Source organism: Anthonomus grandis, chromosome 10, assembly GCF_022605725.1.
Source record: "Anthonomus grandis grandis chromosome 10, icAntGran1.3, whole genome shotgun sequence".
In the NCBI taxonomy this organism is placed as follows: domain Eukaryota; kingdom Metazoa; phylum Arthropoda; class Insecta; order Coleoptera; family Curculionidae; genus Anthonomus; species Anthonomus grandis.
Window position 1 is genome coordinate 27,568,938 of NC_065555.1, and position 18,596 is coordinate 27,587,533.

At 34.3% G+C, this 18,596-nt stretch overlaps 1 protein-coding gene across 8 annotated transcripts in view; it reads left to right on the plus strand.

Moving 5' to 3' along the window:
• LOC126741031 (probable phospholipid-transporting ATPase IM) overlaps nucleotides 1-18,596 on the plus strand; it is a 374,205-nt gene that overhangs the window by 267,158 nt on the left and 88,451 nt on the right. For all 8 annotated transcript variants that reach the window (XM_050447297.1, XM_050447302.1, XM_050447300.1 and 5 more), the window contains one exon: nucleotides 11,512-11,788. In XM_050447297.1, the coding sequence (XP_050303254.1) occupies nucleotides 11,512-11,788 (277 nt within the window). The remainder of the gene's footprint in view (nucleotides 1-11,511; nucleotides 11,789-18,596) is intronic.

Consider the following 18,596-nt stretch of genomic DNA (forward strand, 5'->3'; position numbering starts at 1 on the left):
CACAGACTCGTTTTTGTTGACTTAAAACTAAAATCTAATAAACCTTTATCAAAACTTGTGACGTATCGTTGTTTCAAGGTTTTGTTTTAAATGATTTTTTGTCCGATCTCTACAATTTGCCTTGGATGGACATTGTTTATGAGAACGATATAGACAAAAAATTACTTCTTTTTACTGATTTTTTAAGAATCCAGAGTGACAAAACCTCATGCTCCGTGGCTAACAGAAAATGTAAAGGTTGTCATGAAGGAGCGAGATAAAGCCTTACAAAAATTTAAGCGTACTAAAGAACCTCAAGAATGGAACCGATACAAAGAACTGCGTAATTTTACAGTTTCTGTACTGAGATCCGAAAAAAAAGTCATATCTCAATTTTATTTCTGGACAAAAAAACATCTCCTAATTTAACAGATCCAAATTTAATAAACCAGCATTTTTCTCAATTGTTTAACAACAGATCTAATGACGAATGAAACTATAGAATTTTACGAAAACAACAAATTCAGTGCATCGAAAAAATTTACACTTTTCATATGTTCTATAGAAGATGTTTATAAAATTATTCAAAACATGAAAACTAATGCTTGTGGCATAGATAAAAATAGTGCAGTCCATTTATTGAACCTTACATAACTAATATTATTAACAGTTGCATAGAACAAAATTATTTTCCTCAAAGTTGGAAAATTGCAATAGGAATACCTTTACCAAAATCAAAAAAACCATGAGACCCCAATGACTTACGCATTATAGCAATTTTACCTGCCATTTCGAAAATAATGGAGAAAGTTTTATACAGCTAGATGTACTCATATTTAAATGATAATGGTATGATCTCATATGAATTGCAAAACGGATTTCGTAAGGGGTATTCCACATCCTCCGCCTTGACTGTGGTAACTGATGATATTGATGTGTATGTATTTAATTTGAAATAATACACAACCTTAATTTATGAGAGTATATTTTCGACTGACCGGGAGATACAATAAAATGCCGTCGGTTTCGAGCCGGCAAAAAAAAGGTAACAAATAATAATACAGCTATGCGGTGTAATGTAAATAAACAACGGATATGGAACACCCTCCCCCAATAACAAAAAGAAAAAAAAATCAACCAGTCAAACATCAAACCTAACTGTCTTCTAAACTAAGACACTTGCAAACGATCCGGCATTTTAATTTTGCTACGTCTACGCAACACACGTGTACCCGAATCACTTTCTAAATCAGATTTATCACTATCTGATAAAACCACCACTTCATCTTCACTAGAGCTAAAACTATTATTATCAATCGAGGTAGATCTTGGAATTATGGTTGTATTTGTCTTATTATGTTCAGGCTGAAATGTTACATAATTTTTTTTTAACTGGCTGAGATGCCTCTTCCATTTTATTCCATCATCTACCTCTATTACGTAAGTTCTTCGACCAAGAATATCTTGAACAACCCCTTGACACCACCTACTTTTGTCTGCATTTGGACGATAATCTTGAGCCCACACTTTTTCTCCAATACAAAATGATATGTCTCGAACCTTTTTAAAATTTTTCTCCATTTTATGCTGTTTATTTTTAACTACATTTTCGGTGGAAGGAAGCAATAAGTCAAATCTAGTGCGTAAAGAGCGACCAAAAATAATTTTGGATGGACATTCTTGAGTGGTTGTTTGAGGCGTATTGCGATATTGAAAAAGAAACGTATTTAAAATAAGTTGCAGATCAGTTTTATGATCTTTGTAACCTTTAATAAGCGCTCTTTTTAAAATTTTAACACCGGACTCCGCCAATCCATTAGTCTCTGGATGAAAAGGAGCACCCGTCTTGTGGATAATACCCAAACTCTCTAGAAAAGAACTAAATTCAACAGACATAAAAGTTTGTGCATTATCTGTAGCTATTTCTTTGGGCAATCCAAACTGAGAAAATAACTTTCTTAGAATTTGTATTGTTTTAGAAGAAGACATATTTTGCACAATAAAACATTCCAACCATTTGGATGTGGCGTCTTCAACAACTAAAAATGTTTTATTAAACAAAGGGCCAAAAAAATCTACATGCAAACGAGTCCATGCATTTTTAGGGCAATCCCACATTATCAAAGAAGGTTTAGGTGACTTATCCGCATACATTGAACAAATTTTACATCGCCGAGCAATATTTTCTATAGCCTCGTCGATTTTTGGCCACCATACGTATGAGCGAGCCAAAGCCTTCATTTTGACAATGCCAATGTGGGTTAAGTGTAGCTCTTCCAAAATACTCGTTTGAAAACTTGAAGGTACAATTAAACGATACCCCCACATTAAACAACCAATAGATACTTCGTTTTTTCTTATAAAAAATGGCTTAAGGTCTACAGAAGGACAAGTTTTAGGCCAGCCATTTTTAACATAAAAAAAAACTTTGCTAAGGATCGGATCTTTACCAGTTTGCTCTTTAATTTTCAAAAAATTTACTGGAAAATCGGAATTTTGAATATAATTTAAATATGACACTTTATCATTGTCACTTGATGAAAACACAATGGAACTACTATTATAATAATAGTGAATATTTTCAACACTAGTTCCTAGTCGAGATACAAAATCCGAGTAATTCTTTTTTGTGTTGATGTATTTAATTTCAAAGTTAAATGATGATAAAATATACGCCCACCTTTGTAGGCGATTAGCTGCAAAAACCGGTAGCCCCTTTTTATCTCCAAAAATGGCTAAAAGGGGCTTGTGATCGGTATACAAGGTAAATTTTGTCCCATACAAAAATTAAAAAAATTTTTTTACTCCAAAAATGATGGCTAGAGCCTCTTTCTCAATTTGTGAAAAACCTAATTCGCTTTTACTTAATAATCTGGAAGCAAAAGCGATTGGCCTCTCAGAACCGTCTGGATAAAAATGACTAATAATCGCTCCAAGCCCTACACTGCTAGCATCCACCAAGAGTTTAATGGGTATTTTGGGATCAAAATGAGCCAGAACCGATGGAGAAATTAACATTTCCTTGATTTTAGAAAAACTATTTTGACATTCTTTACTCCATTCCCAAGGAACGTTTTTTTTTAACTAATTATATAAGGGGAAGAGTATTGTTGATGCGTTTGGTAAAAATTTAACATAATAATTTACCCCCCCTAAAAATGATTTCAGTTCTGTAATATTTGAAGGATTTTTAGTTTTAATGACGGCTTCTACTCTTTCTTGGGTTTTATGTAGGCCAAATTTATCGATTCGATGGCCCATGTACGTCAAGGAGTCTTGCATAAAGCTGCATTTGTTTTTTTTTACTTTAAGGCCGCATTCACTTAATTTTGTAAAAACCCGTTCTAACCTCTCTAAATGTTCAAGGTCATTTTTTCCCGTTATTAAAATATCATCAAGAAACGCTATAACGCCCGGTATACCGTTAAATAGTTGTTCCATAATAACTTGAAATATGGAGGGTGCACAATGAATGCCAAAGGGTAGCCTCTGATAAGAAAATAAACCTCTATGTGTAGAGATTGTCACCAACTCTGTAGAATTTTCATCCAGAAGAATTTGCTGGTATGCCTCTGACAAATCGATTTTTGAAAATTTTAAACCCCCTTCCAGCCGACTAAATAAATATTCTATTCGCGGAAGCGGAAACTGTTGAAATTCCAGTTGTGGATTCAAGGTTACCTTAAAATCTCCACAAATTCTTAGACCACCATTTTTCTTCAATATGGGAACAATAGGGGTGGCCCATTTAGAAAATTCTATCGGAATTAATACCTTATTTTTAATTAAACGATCTAATTCTTCGTCAATTTTTGGCTTAAGCGCGATTGGAACAGGACGTGGTTTAAAAAATCGCGGAATAGCATTTTCCTTTAACTTAAGGGTTACTTTAAACTTGTTGAAAGTGCCCAGAGTACCATCAAAAATTTGACCAAAATGTTTTAATAAATATTGAAGCTTGGTCTCCGAATTTACGTATAACAACCTATTACTATTGTTACGATCTATTTTACATAAACCAATGTTCAACATTTTTAAGCCGTTACGCCCTATTAATGGAGGTCCTCCATTTTTAATGACATATGTTTTTAAAATGTAATTGTTGTCGTCATAGATAATATTTAGGTTAAGATAACCTAAGGGGTTAAATGATACACCCACATAATCTTTAAGAGACAGATCATTACGAATCAAATTATATTTTGTAAAATAATGTTTATACAAATTTTTAGAAATAGCCGCATGAGCAAATCCAGAATCAATTTCAAAATCAAATTGTAAACCGTCAATTAATAGCTTAATAATTATAGGCCTTTCGTTACCTTTAGAATTATAACGCAACTTATTATAATATGATGAAGAATTACTCTTAATGTTAAAGCACATCTCGTTATTCTCATCAGATGAGTCTTGCAAAAGGTTTTCTTGCAAAAAATTATGACCTGATAGCTTCTTGCACATAGGTGCCAAATGGCCTTTGATTCCACATTTGTGACAGAAACAGCTACGATAAGCACAGTTAGAAAAAACGTGATTTGCACGCCCACACACCGAACATTTTGGTAGAGCCGGTTTTTCTTGATGGTCTCTTTTAACAGTATATTTAGATTTTGACTGACCCCGATTTTGACGAGAAGTACCTGGATTTTGATTATAATATATTTCCTCTAGTTCTGTTTTAATCGGGGCCTGAGACTCCTTGGATACGCGCTTTTCATGATCAGCGACCGCAGACTCCTTTGCCAAAGCAATTTTTTCCATAAACTGAAACGTACAGTCCCTACTGATGGCATTTTCTTCAAACAAACGATCGGAAAAACGCACGTCATTAATACCGATCGCAAAAATATCTCTCATTAGCGTACTGAGAGTTATTGTAGCCTCAAATCCGCAATTACTCACTAAATTTTTCACAAGAGCTGCCCAATCACACACTTTTTCACCGGGCTCTCTTTGAGCAGAGTAAAATTTACTTCTCTCCGAAAAATAGGACCGCACTGGAGCAAAATGCTTTAATAACAATTTATCCAAATCCTGGAATTTCACTTCCGGTGGCGTTTTCGGTACACACAAATTTCTTAACAACACGTAACAATCTTCATTTAATGTATTTAGAAGAGTCGCACGCATTTTATCGTCCTCCGTTATACCATTTGCCACGAAAAACTGTTTTAGCCGCTCGGAAAATATCGCGTAATCCGACTTTTCCGGATCAAACGTACTTAAATTTCCGAGAAAAGATGGCATTTTCACCGACTACTTTTAACAATTTAGGTCCGTAAGATCGACTGCGCCAATGATGTGTATGTATTTAATTTGAAATAATACACAACCTTAATTTATGAGAGTATATTTTCGACTGACCGGGAGATACAATAAAATGCCGTAAATGCCGTCGGTTTCGAGCCGGCAAAAAAAAGGTAACAAATAATAATACAGCTATGCGGTGTAATGTAAATAAACAACGGATATGGAACAGATATAATGGAGGTACTGGATCATGGACTTGAAAGTATTCTTATACTATTAGATTACTCTAAGGCATTCGACACTATAAATCATTGACTAAGATACGAGGCATGTCCAGAAAGTAAGTGTACTGAGCCTGTCACGGCGGTAGGGAATTGTTTTTCCACATGTTGGCTGCACTGCCGCATAGCGTGATTTCTCCCCTCCACAACAAGACCGCTTCGAGGTCAGTACGTTAAGAACTATAGACGTAGCAACACGTTTAGTGAGAAATGTCAATCCAATCTCCCGCCAAGTGTGAAATACGCGGCGTTATCCGTTATCTCGTTTGGAAGGGATTAACTCCGTTTGAGGTTTGTAATGAGGTACAAACTGCATATGGTGATAAAGCTATGAATCGTACAAGTGTGTTCAAGTGGTGTCGCGAGTTTAAAAATGGTCGTACATCTGTGCATGATGATCAGAGGAGCGGAAGGCCTTCAATTGTGACTGAAGAAATTTTGGAAAAAATCGAAAATGCGATCCGTGACGATCGCAGATTGACCGTGGATGAATTTTCTGCAATGTTTCCACAAATCTCGAGATCTCTGGTACACGAAATCATCACAGAAACCCTCGGATATCGGAAACTGTCGGCGAGGTGGGTCCCAAAACAGCTGATAGACCAACACAAATTGAATAGAGTTGAGGCCGGGCAAGAGTTTTTGAGACGCTACACACTGCATGGCGATGAATTTCTCCGCTCCATCGTTACTGGAGATGAAACTTGGGTTGCCCACTACACACCAGAAACCAAAAGGCAGTCTCAACAATGGCGTCACACCTCTTCACCCTCTGCCAAAAAGTTCAAAACGACAATTTCATCCAAGAAAATCATGGCATCCGTGTTTTGGGACTGTCAAGGCATAATTCTTATTGAATATTTGCCTCAAGGGGAGACCATCAACGCTGCAAGATACTGTCAGACCCTAAGAAAATTACGGAGGGCAATTCAGAACAAGAGGAGAGGCATGCTGACAAAGGGAGTCTGCCTGCTGCACGACAATGCCAGACCACACACAGCTAACGCCACGAAAAACCTGCTCGCCTCGTTTAAATGGGATGTCCTGGACCATCCTGCGCATTCCCCTGACCTAGCACCGTCAGATTACTACCTCTTTACCTCCCTGAAGCTGCACATGGGTGGAAAAAAGTTTTCAACCGACCAGGAGGTGAAGGAGGAGGTGGAGAAGTGGACGAAGGGATTGGCGAGAAACTACTTCGAGGAGGGCATCAAAAAACTGATACCCCGGTACACCACCTGCATTGAGAGGAATGGTGACTATGTCGAAAAATAGTTTAGATATGTACTAATGTAAACAGATATTTTTTTTGTTCAAATAAAAAAATTTATAACCTATAAAAATTTAGTACACTTATTTTCTGGACATGCCTCGTATTACGGTTTTAACGTCGACTCAGTGTCACACATCGCATCATACTTCTCTAACAGGTCACAAAAAATGTTTGTTAATAGTGTGTACTCGGAGTCTAGTGCCATACTATCAGGAGTACCTCAGAGCCCTATCCTTGGTCCCCTTTTCTTTATTATTTACACGTCTGAACTTATGAGCTCTCTTCATGTCAGAAAGATCCAGGCTTGTGCTGACGATACCCAGATGTACGATCACTTCTCTTCAAAAGAATTTGTTACTTGCAACGAAACTATTAATCATGAACTAAACAAGCTAAAAGATCTCTCTAAAAAACACGGCCTTCAACTGAATTCATTAAAATCAAAACTCATGCTGTTTGGCAAAAGAAATCAAAACGAATATTTAAAAAATAATGTTAAAATCAAAATAGACGACCAAATATTACCATTTTTGTAATTCTGCTCGTAATCTAGGTGTTATACTTGACCGTCAGCTTAATTTTTTCGATCATGTTAAGCAACTTCTACAAAGGTCATATATATCCCTTAAAAAACTATATTCCAATAGAAACCTTTTAAGTACCAAGTTAATGGCAATGTTATGTGAAACTCTTGTACTTTCCCACTTTAACTATGCTAATTTTTTTTATGGCCCTTGTCTTTGTCAAGCGGAACAATGTCGTATTCAAAAGGTGCAGAATACATGTATTCGTCTAATTTTTAATTTAACAAAATCAGATCACGTATCACAAAAAATTAATGATTTTAACTTGTTAAATATGTCAAATCGTAGAACTCAACATTTGGGTCTTTTTATGCATGGTTTAATTACTAATTCAAAATTCATATCTAAATCTCTAAAAAATAAATTTAAAATCAATTTGAGCGTCCATGATATAAATACCAGAAATAAATTTAAATATATTATTTATTCCTCGACATAATACAAGAACATACAAGAAGTGTTTTACTTATAATGCGATTAAAACATGTAACTCCTTGCCAAACAATGATTTACTACTTCATAATTTAGTCTAAGTCAGGATTTAGGTTGTATTTGTTTAGAGAACAGTTGAGCTCCTATTTTTTAACTCACTAGTATCATGTGCTCCAGAGGTAGCATGATGGTTGTATACGATTGCATACAAGGGTGTTGTTTTGGTGCAGGTTGTGAGTTTTATATCTCCCCCGTGTTGGGTATAAGTATTTTTTTGGTGGGAACAGTTATTTCTTTATAATATTTCATCTTTATATTATTATTTTATTTTTCTTATTATTATTATGTATAATTACCGAAATTTATTTATTATTTATTAGGGTTAAGTTCGAGTAGCCTTAGGCTAGACTTCGCCTTTTTTTGTTTTTTTCGTTTGTAATATTTGTCAATCTGTTTTTTTGAATAAAAGACGATTGAGACGATTAAAAAAAATCGCATTTTTTTGACTTGAAGAATTTCCAGTTACTTTATGTCGCATTTGTTACGGACTACCCTGTATACATACATAGATTCATGTACATAAATATGTTCTCACCTCTCGCTCAGTGTCGCCGACACTATCCTCTTCCTCTTGTTTAGCTCTTATATCATTCTCCTTATCATTCGTCTTCACTAGAGACGGTCGAAACCGACTTTCTCGGTATGTCCTGGTCACGAACAAACAAAAGTAGATTATAGTACCACAGTGAAGGAACATACACCTGTACCACTTCCCATGGAAGCCAAAACCTTTTTATATTCCCTACGAAAACCTACCCGAAGACTGATTTTGGTTATAACTGAAGATTTAGTTGCGTTTGATTAAACGATCTGCAACTTCTTGACCAGTGTTGTGTAGGGCTCTTTTTTTTTGTCCAAATGCTATTTTCATTTAATTTGCCGCAGACAGGGAAGTTCCTTGTACAATTCAATAAATTCCCGCAGGAATTCACGGGAGTGTTCTACAATCAGACATTTCTACAAAAAAAACCACTTAATCAATTCAAATTAATATAACAAAAGACACTATAAAACCGAACCCATCCCCAGTATAACTAACCTATTAACAGCGAACGCTTCTGATGTACGACGCACAATTTACATCCACACATTGAGACCTGCAAGAAATTTTTGCGTGAACACGCAAAATTTTTGTCGTCGCCACAAATCGTGAGCGTCGTTCAAAATGATTGTGCATTCAAAACCGTGACGTTTGTAGCATACACATTCACGTTTTTGTATGTGCACTTTTAAATGCGCATATGTACATGAACGCGTACAAAAACGTCCGTCTGTAGGGGCCTTTTTTTCATGCGTTGAAGACTGTCATTGCTTTATTTGCGATACTTCCAGGCATCCTACAAACTGCTCCAACAAACGTAAACTAATTCTTTTTTTTCAGTAATTTTTTTTACCCAATTTTTAACCTTTAAACTCATCTAAGACCCATGGATCCTTGACAATCGCTATGAAATAGTGCTTAACGTCTGTAGTGGGTTCAACTACTTAAGAAAATTAACATTTCAAGATGATTCAAGGCCTGCCTGGACCATGAAATGCGGTAGACACCACAACCTTTCGTTTTCGTTTTTGCCGATATTAAGTAGCGGGTCTATCGGAGAAAAAATGAATTGTTAATATGTTGTCATTATTTAATTGGATGTTTCTGAGAATGGTATGAAGATGAGCTCAAATTGCCGCTGGATTATGGGCATTATTATTAGAAATAGCACAAAAAGACTCTACTCTCTTTTCATCGTCTGATCTACAGTTCTCACTAAAATCTATTTTCTTCGTAATCGTCAACTGCAGCTCTATAATATTTTTGTTGGTTTTTTAAATTATATATAAGTTTTTTAAGTTAATAGGAGTGGCGTAGTGGTAATTTTTGATTGAATTTGGGTGTTCCTTTAAATAGGACCTAAGAAATTTAACTATCTATACAATATGGTGATTTAATTTTTATATTTTTATACTACTTAATAAACATAATTACGTACGAATTTTAAACAAAATATTTACCTGAATTTAGCGGTAACGTAGCACACAAGCAATTAACACACGGGTCCTATAAAAATGATGTATGATAAACTAGCTGAATGCCAACGGCGTTGCTCGCGTGAAAATAAAAGAAAAGTCGAAAAAGGCCTCCAATAATAGTAAATGCAACCCACAATACACAAAAACAAAATCCGAAGCGTCGCCTCATTGATAGTACATGCAACCCACAATTGCCACGCCGTTTTTCTTGAGGTCAAGGGGCGCGATTAATATAATATAATTATTATAAAACCAAGACACAAATAATCTTAAAAATAATTCGTTAGATGCAGAGCGAGCGGTAAGACTGAGTCGAGTCACCTCTCGGGTATCATGGACTAATAACATGTCTCGCATGGACCCGCCTTGTTGTTATGTCTACCAAAATATAAATAATACAGAGTTACTTTTTCAATCGTATTTTTTAATCAGTTTTATGCCGCTATCGGTGGAATTTTATAAAGTTCGTTCGTATCCGGGGCCTACATTATAAAAAAAACATTGTTGCAGTTAATTTTTTTTTTCTTAAGTTGATGCCTGCGACTCGTTGGTGCGGGCAGTCTCCGTTCAAACTCCGAAGCCACGCCCCCTTAGTTCTCGAGGTCACGGGTAACAATTTTCCCATTTTTTACCCCTTATCGGTGGAATTTCGAAAAATCCGTTCTTATCCGGTGCCTACATTATAAAAGGAACCCGTTGGCAAAATTTCACGTTTCTAGCTATTGTAGTTTGGGCTCTGCGATGATGAGTCAGTCAGTCAGGACAAACTCTTTTATATATATAGATGATTGTAAAATAATAAAAATGTTCGTTTTTTGGAAGGAATAAAAGAAGTGGGGATAAAATGCATATTTGATAGTCTTATCCAATGTAGACTGGCGCAAAATATTTGTTGCACTAGATTCTGTTAATAGTAGAGTAACGCAGGAGTTTACGGGAAGAGAGAAGCTTAGGAGGGACAAAGCGAAAAATTTCTTAAAAGAAAAAGAAAATAAATATTTAAAAAAAGAATTCTTTGATTGCAGAATTGCCTATCTTATAATATAACCTTAATATACATTTTCCTTAAGTTCTGCCAGATACTTTTAAAAAGATGATCTAAAAATTAAGCTTAAAAATGTATATTTGACAGTGGGGACCACTTTATAGTTACCGAAAAGTAGAATATCCCATAAGTAAATCTGATTTTATAGTTTTTGTTCTTTAAATACTTTCTTTTTTCTACATTCGGTTTTAACCGGCTTTATAATGGTAAGATTTAAACAAATAATTTCTATTCGGTAAAAAGCCATAATTTTTAAAAGATTTTCGCTCAAAAATTTGGGCGAGGACTCTTCAGTTTTTTTTGGCGGATCGCCTACGCCGCCCCTTTTTTTACCTTTATTTCATATTACCATTTCCCTACTTGCACCTCCAAATTAAAAATCCACGAACCACCACCAATCGTCGACCGTTCTCAGAATTGGTTTGTTTTTATATTTTTGACTCTTTTTGCGTTATATTTTCAACAAGCCCTTCTATTATTATTGTTAAATATCGGAAATACGAACACTCGACTTCTAAATTGTGTTAAATATCCCTAAATTATGTTTCTGATTATTTAGGTCGAACTAAAATGTTTTTTCTTGTGTAGAAATTTGCAGGCGAAGGCCTAAGAACTCTGTGTCTCGCCTACTGCGACCTCGAAGAAAATTTTTTTAATGACTGGAAACAGCGACACCAAGAAGCTGCGATAGCCTTGGAGGGTCGGGACGAAAAACTGGATTCCATCTATGAAGAAATCGAAAGGGATTTACTACTCATTGGAGCGACTGCTATAGAGGACAAGCTACAAGATGGAGTACCAGGCACCATTTCTAATTTAATTATGGCAGGGATTAAGATCTGGGTGCTCACGGGTGATAAACAAGGTTAGTTGTTACAATACATGATAGCTCACTACCGATAAGATCTACTGGGTGTACCATAAATAATGGTAAATAATTTAACAGCAGAATCATAAAAAAAGATTACGTTAAATTTTTCTACTCCGAATGTCAAAGACAACCAAGATACAGGATGATAAACCTAATGTATTTTTTCGAATTTTAGTCATAAATTTAGCTTCTATTCTTCGTTTTAAACAAAATTTGGACAATGAGTTTTTTTATGTGGCAAAAATAAAATTAACCTAAAATTATGTCATAGAGGGTTTCACTACCAGCAACTTTTTGATTCTCGAGATTTACATTTCAAATTTTCAATACACTCCCGGATAAAATCTTATTTTCATACTTCCGGCTAAAATATTTGTTAAGTAGGTTGCGCCTGACAACATGAATCATTATAAATGTCATTGTCACTGTTAGGGATTATGTTCTTGTCAGTTACTTTGATGAGTGGTTATAAAAATTCAAATGCACGTTTAGTAACGTTATCTATTACATACGTTTCACTTTAACATTTATTCTTAATATTATTCTATAAAAATATAAATTTATTTAATATAATATAATAGAATTATAATGAATACCATTTAATATAATAGAATATTTTTTATTAATTTTTTAATCAATCAATTATTATAAGATGATGATATAATATGCATACAATGGACATAATGTATCTGTGTGCATGCACATTCAGCTCATCAATAATTAGTTCATAATGAACTTCAACCTAAGACTAATAATAGTAACATATACCTGCTTAAATAATATTATCAAATTCAGAAATATTAAATCAACTAAGTACTAGCTAGTTATAAATTATTAAAGGAAGTTAATGGCACGCTTGATGAAATTTATGTTATCTTTAATCCATGAGTACAACTTTTTCTTTACAGTATAATATTTTTTGTTTTTGAATTGTTCCGGCAACATATTTAATAAGCTAATGCGAGCTATATGTGTTATGCATTTTCAAGTTACACTGAAATGAGGGATGGATATTATTAGATTTTTATGTGTATTTGCTCTAGTATTAACATTATGATTACTAAAATTTTTAAAAAGGTTACTACAAATTGAGAATCTAAGTACATTTTTAATATAAAGTTGGGTATCAGTAATTATTTGAGATTGTGCAAATAAAAGGTTGGAGGTAAACAGTCTGGATTTAAATAAAATAAGTTTTAAAAGATATTTCTGTACAATATTAATATTGTTTAAAGTTTCATTGTAGGCAACACCCCAACATATACCATAGCCTAGGCATGATTCAGTTAGTGCTTTGTACATATTTATTATTATTTTTTTAATGAGTATACTATGTAACTCATAAAATTTATATATTAGTTTTTTTAGTTTGTTTTGAATATAATTACTATGATGCTGCCAGAACAAGTACAGTCAATATTCATTTTATAATCTGAGGTATGAATTCTAAGAACATGCTTGCTTGTCCTTGTACTAATCTCCCACTATACTCATTGAAAAACACATAAAGTTAGTTTTTGTGGCATTTACTGTCAGTGAGTTAATATCTATCCTAGTGTTTGAATACTACACATCGCACTTTCAGCCTTTACAAAAGCTTAATCTCAACAATCCCCTTTACATAACAGAACTGTGATATCGGCGAAACATACCACTTTTACTTTTGAAACTACATGTGGAAGATTATTAATGTAGATTAAGAAGAGTACTGGCTTGCTGATACGACTGGAGAGGCAGCTTATCATTGCTATAGGATATGCTGACGATATAGTCATCCTTACACGAGGGGGTAGTCAGGCTTATGTATTCGAAAAAATGCAAAGAGCCCTGACTACTGTCGAGCACTGGTGTGAGGAAGAACAATTAAGGGTAAACCCCACAAAAACTACTCTGGTTTCCTTTACCAAAAGAAGGAAACTAGAGCCCATTAGAAACATAAAATTTTATGGAGAAAATCTGCGACTTGGAGACGAGGTCAAATATCTAGGTATAACCCTGGATAAAAAACTCAGCTTCAAGAAACATGTAATCCAAGCTACAAATAAAGCCACGAAAACTCTTATGTACTGCAAGAGAATGTTCGGTAGATCATGGGGACTGTCACCAAAAATGGTACATTGGATGTACACGACAATGGTTAGACCCATCATTACATACGCAGCACCTATATGGTGGCATGCGGCAGAAAAGAGGACTGTAATACAGATACTCAACAAAACACAATGAATAGCATGTCTGGGCATAACAGGAGCGATGTCAACAACGCCGACTGCTGCCCTAGAGAACCTGATAGGACTAAGCCCGCTACACTTAGTGGTACGGGCTGAAGCTATAACGGGGGGCGAAAAGACTGCTGTCAAATGGCGCAACAATCCTATCGAAAGATGGGCACAATGCCCTATTTGACAAAATACAGGACCTTGGGCGCCTGGCCCTAAGAACAGACAGAACCAAGGTCACATACCTAGACAAACCTTTTATCATCAAAGAAAAAAGGGGACCACTGGACGCAGAAGCGAACAGGCTCAGGCAAAGAGGTTACTCAGTATGGCACACGGCAACCAAACGATCCAAGATCGGGGTAGCTGTGGGCATGGTGGAGGACGAACAACAGGGCAGACAACTTATGCTAAACCTGGGCCTCGAAACAACAAATTTACAGGCAAGCATAATAGGAATTCAAACCTGTGTCCAACTGATGAGAGAAGGGCTGCCAAAAGGCAAAACCTTCGCAATTTTCACAGGAGACCAGGCTGCGACATTTGCACTACAACAGTTCGAGACTAAGTCAAGGACTGTGCAAAGCTGCTGGGAGGATCTCAGGAACCTCGCCGAAGCGCAAAATAGGCCAGAGATAATCCTAGCAGAGAATATGGGCAACAATAAGGCTGCAAGAAGGGCTATCCAACTTGCAACTGTGAAGGTTCGATTTAGGAATTATAAATAAGAATGCCAAATGCGCTTACACCATTGTATATTACTCTCTTCGATGATATCTGGTATATTAGTAGTTATTTAAAAACAGTGTTCTACATAATTGTCGTGCATACGTATGCAGTAGTATTGCATAAATATTTAACAATAATAATTCATTGTATAACAAATTAATATACAGTATGATACTTGAAAATAAATAACATATATCACTATTATATTATTGTACCACATCTCCCCCTTTTGAAAGAATGAACTACATTTTTAATGAAATAAAAATGGAGTACTTTCGTACAAAAATAAATATTCATAAGGTATATGCGCTTTTTTACTACATTTTACACTTCTATTTTACAATAAAAATAAAATTATTAGAGGTTCAAGGAAAGTGTTAAGAAAAAGATAAGAGGAATAATAGAAAGAAAATAAATAATAAAGAAAGGATAGAAAAGAAAAGTATTTATCGATCGAGTATAGATTTAAATATTTTTTTTTGTTTAATTTAAAAATGAAACCTAAAATGTTAACCCTGATTTTACTTAAACAAACTTATTACCTAAATAAACTTATTACTTAATTAAAGTACACATGTACTTAAGTTGTTTAATTTAAATAATGTTACATAATTCTTAACTATTTCGAAGCCTAAACAATACTTGTTAAGTTATTAAATTATGAACCTCAATTTTTGCGAAGCTTTGCATTGACTTATGAGTACATAATATGTATTATAAAATATTAGGTTACAAGGTTAGTAAATTAAAACTAGTACATGTTTTCTTTTCGGTACAACTGCTATAATTGACATAATTAATTGTTTTTCTTTTAATTTTTCTACGATAAACACTGAAAATGGCTTTTTCACTTTAATCACTTATAAAAATGCTGTAATCTATTTTTATGCACTTTCACTTTAGCGTCACTTTTACTATTACTTAATATACAATTTACACCTTCTACCTCCGCTACTACGAAAGGGCCTTTATACCAAGGGTCAAATTTCGTTCTATTTTCATTATTTAAAAGTACTGAGTCACCGGGTTTTAAATATATTTCTTTAGACTGTTTATCGTATTCTAATTTTCGCTGAACTTTTGCTTTTTGAATAAAATCATTGGCTCGTCTATTTGCAATTTGTAAGCGATATCTGACTTCTTGATAATATGCGTCGATATTATATACAGGGTCTATCAAAGTACCATTTAAAATATTAGAAAAATCAACCTTACGTGCAAAAACTAATTCAAATGGCGTATATTCGTGATATACACTGGGAGTTGTGTTATAACAAAAGCTGAAATAGTTTGTCCATTCATCCCAATCGTCTTGCATTTCGTTTATGTACATTCTAAGAAACTCATTTAAGACTCTATGATTTCTTTCGCAACCACCTATAGTTTGACTATGGTAGGCTGTCGAAATAGAATGTTTAATTTTTAGAAGTTCAGAAAGTGATGTAAGTACTTCGTTTTTATACTCAGTGCCCATATCGGTTCTGATTTCCTGCATTGGGCCATAATTAAGAATAAATTCATTAAACATTGCCCTAGCTATAGTTTTAGCTTCTTTATTCGGAATAGGGATAATTTTGACAAATTTAGTTAACTCGCACTGGATTGTTATTGCATACATATTGTTGTTAGGAGTTTTTCTGAATGGTCCAATCGTGTCGATACATGTGATGTCAAATGCTTTTTGTGGTGTAGGTGTTATTACCATTGGCTCTGAATGAGTTATTTTTCTCTTATTAATTTGACACTTTTGACATTTTTTAACGTATTTGTTGACATCGCGGGACATTCCTTTCCATCGGTAATTTGCTCTTAGCTTCTTAAGCAATTTTTTCTGTCCACAGTGACCTCCGGTAAGTGGATTATCATGATATTCCTGTACTAACGCTAACTTGTCATCATTATTTTTAATAATTTTGGGCTCTTCATACAGAAAAATAGTAAGATTTTTTAATTTACTTAAAGCAATATTTTTTAATTCGTTTATTGTGCACAATTTAAATATTTCATCTGTTATTTTTAGCTTTAGTTCCTTAATGTTGCAATCAGCAGCCATTTTTTCCAGCTTAGACAAAACTGTTCCTAAGAATGTTTTGTCATTACTGATTAACATTTTATCCTCGATTATAAAATCTTTATTCTTACCCATAAGTATCCATAGATATTTATGCTGAATTTTAAATTTTACATAAGCTAATTTTAAAACATTACTATTTTCTAAAGTCTCTAGGACTTTTGGTTTAACCGTAAACGGCATGCTAGCATTCTTGCTATTATCTTCTGTTAAGGTAGTATCCTTTTTTGCCATTGCCCGTGTTACTGCAAATACGTTAACTGTTTTGTTATTTATCGCCAAATCGCTTAGTTCGCTAATACAAATTCTCGATAATGCATCTGCTCCTACATTATCCTTTCCTTTAATATATTCAATTTCAAAATTCGCATCCTGGTAAGTTTTGAAGATGGGTCTTTCATAGAAAAGAGATACACTAAAGGCTTATGGTCAGATTTTACCAAAAATTTATTTCCGTACAAATATGGCCTAAAATACTGAATCGCCCAGTGGATGGCTAGTAATTCTTGTTCTATAGTCGCTTTATTAGATTCTCCTTTAGTGAATGATTTTGAAGCGTAAGCTATTGGCAATTCTTGCCCATTAAAGTTTTGTGATAATATAGCGCCACAAGCATTTTTTGATGCGTCTGTTGTTAAAATAAATTGTTTATTAAAGTCTGGGTATTGTAAAATTTCGGGTTGCAACAACGAATTTTTAAGAAAAATAAAAGCTTGTTTACATTTTTCACTCCATTCGAATTGCGTATTTTTTCTTGTTAACATATTTAGAGGTTTTGCAATTTCTGCGAAGTTTCGAATAAACCTGCGATAATAGTTACAAAATGCTATAAAGCGTTTTACTTCATCAGCATTTCTAGGCTCTGGGTATTTATTAATAATGTCGTATTTTGACTCGTCAGGCAAAATTCCATTACTAGTAATCCTGTGACCTAGGTAGGTAACTTCTTGCGAAAAAAAATTGCATTTTTCGGGATTTAATTTTAAATTGTATTTTCTGCACGTTTCAAATACACTACGTAAATTTTGTAAATGATGATTTTTTGAACAACCAATTACAATTACGTCATCCATGTACAAGAAAGCCTTTTCAGGTGTTATTCCAGCAAATGCTATATTCATCATCCTCTGGAAACTGTTTGGGCTTATTCTGAGGCCAAATGGTAACCTTGTAAATCTGTAGCTACCTGTACTTGTACTAAAAGTTGTAAAATCTCTAGATTCTTCTGCAAGTGGTATTTGATGAAAGCCCGCCTTTAAATCTAGGGTTGAAAACCATTTAGCACGGCCTAGTTGGTCTAAAATATCGTCAATTCGAGGCAATGGAAATTTATCAGGGATAATTTTCTTATTTGCCTCTCTAAAATCCACTACTAGTCGCCATTTTTTATCATGACCCTTAGATTTCTTAGGTACCAAAAGGATTGGACTATTGTAAACGGCATTAGATTCCTCTATTATGTTTTCCTCTAACATTTTACTTACCTGTGCATTTATTTCTTTAGATTGGGAAAGCGGTGTTCGATAATTTTTTATATAGAAAGGTTGCTCATCAGCTAATTTAATTTTTTGTTTATAAAAATTGTTTGTTGTTAATTTATCACATTTTAACCCAAATATATCAGCAAATTCCATGCATAATTCGGTGGTTTCCTTTTTCGCGCATTCCGGGATGTTTTTATTTAATTCCTTTAATAGTTGATCTTTTCGGTTATTTTGATTACAATGCAATTGATAACACGAAAAGTTTTTTAGGGGTTCGGTTACAATCTTAGGATTATTTA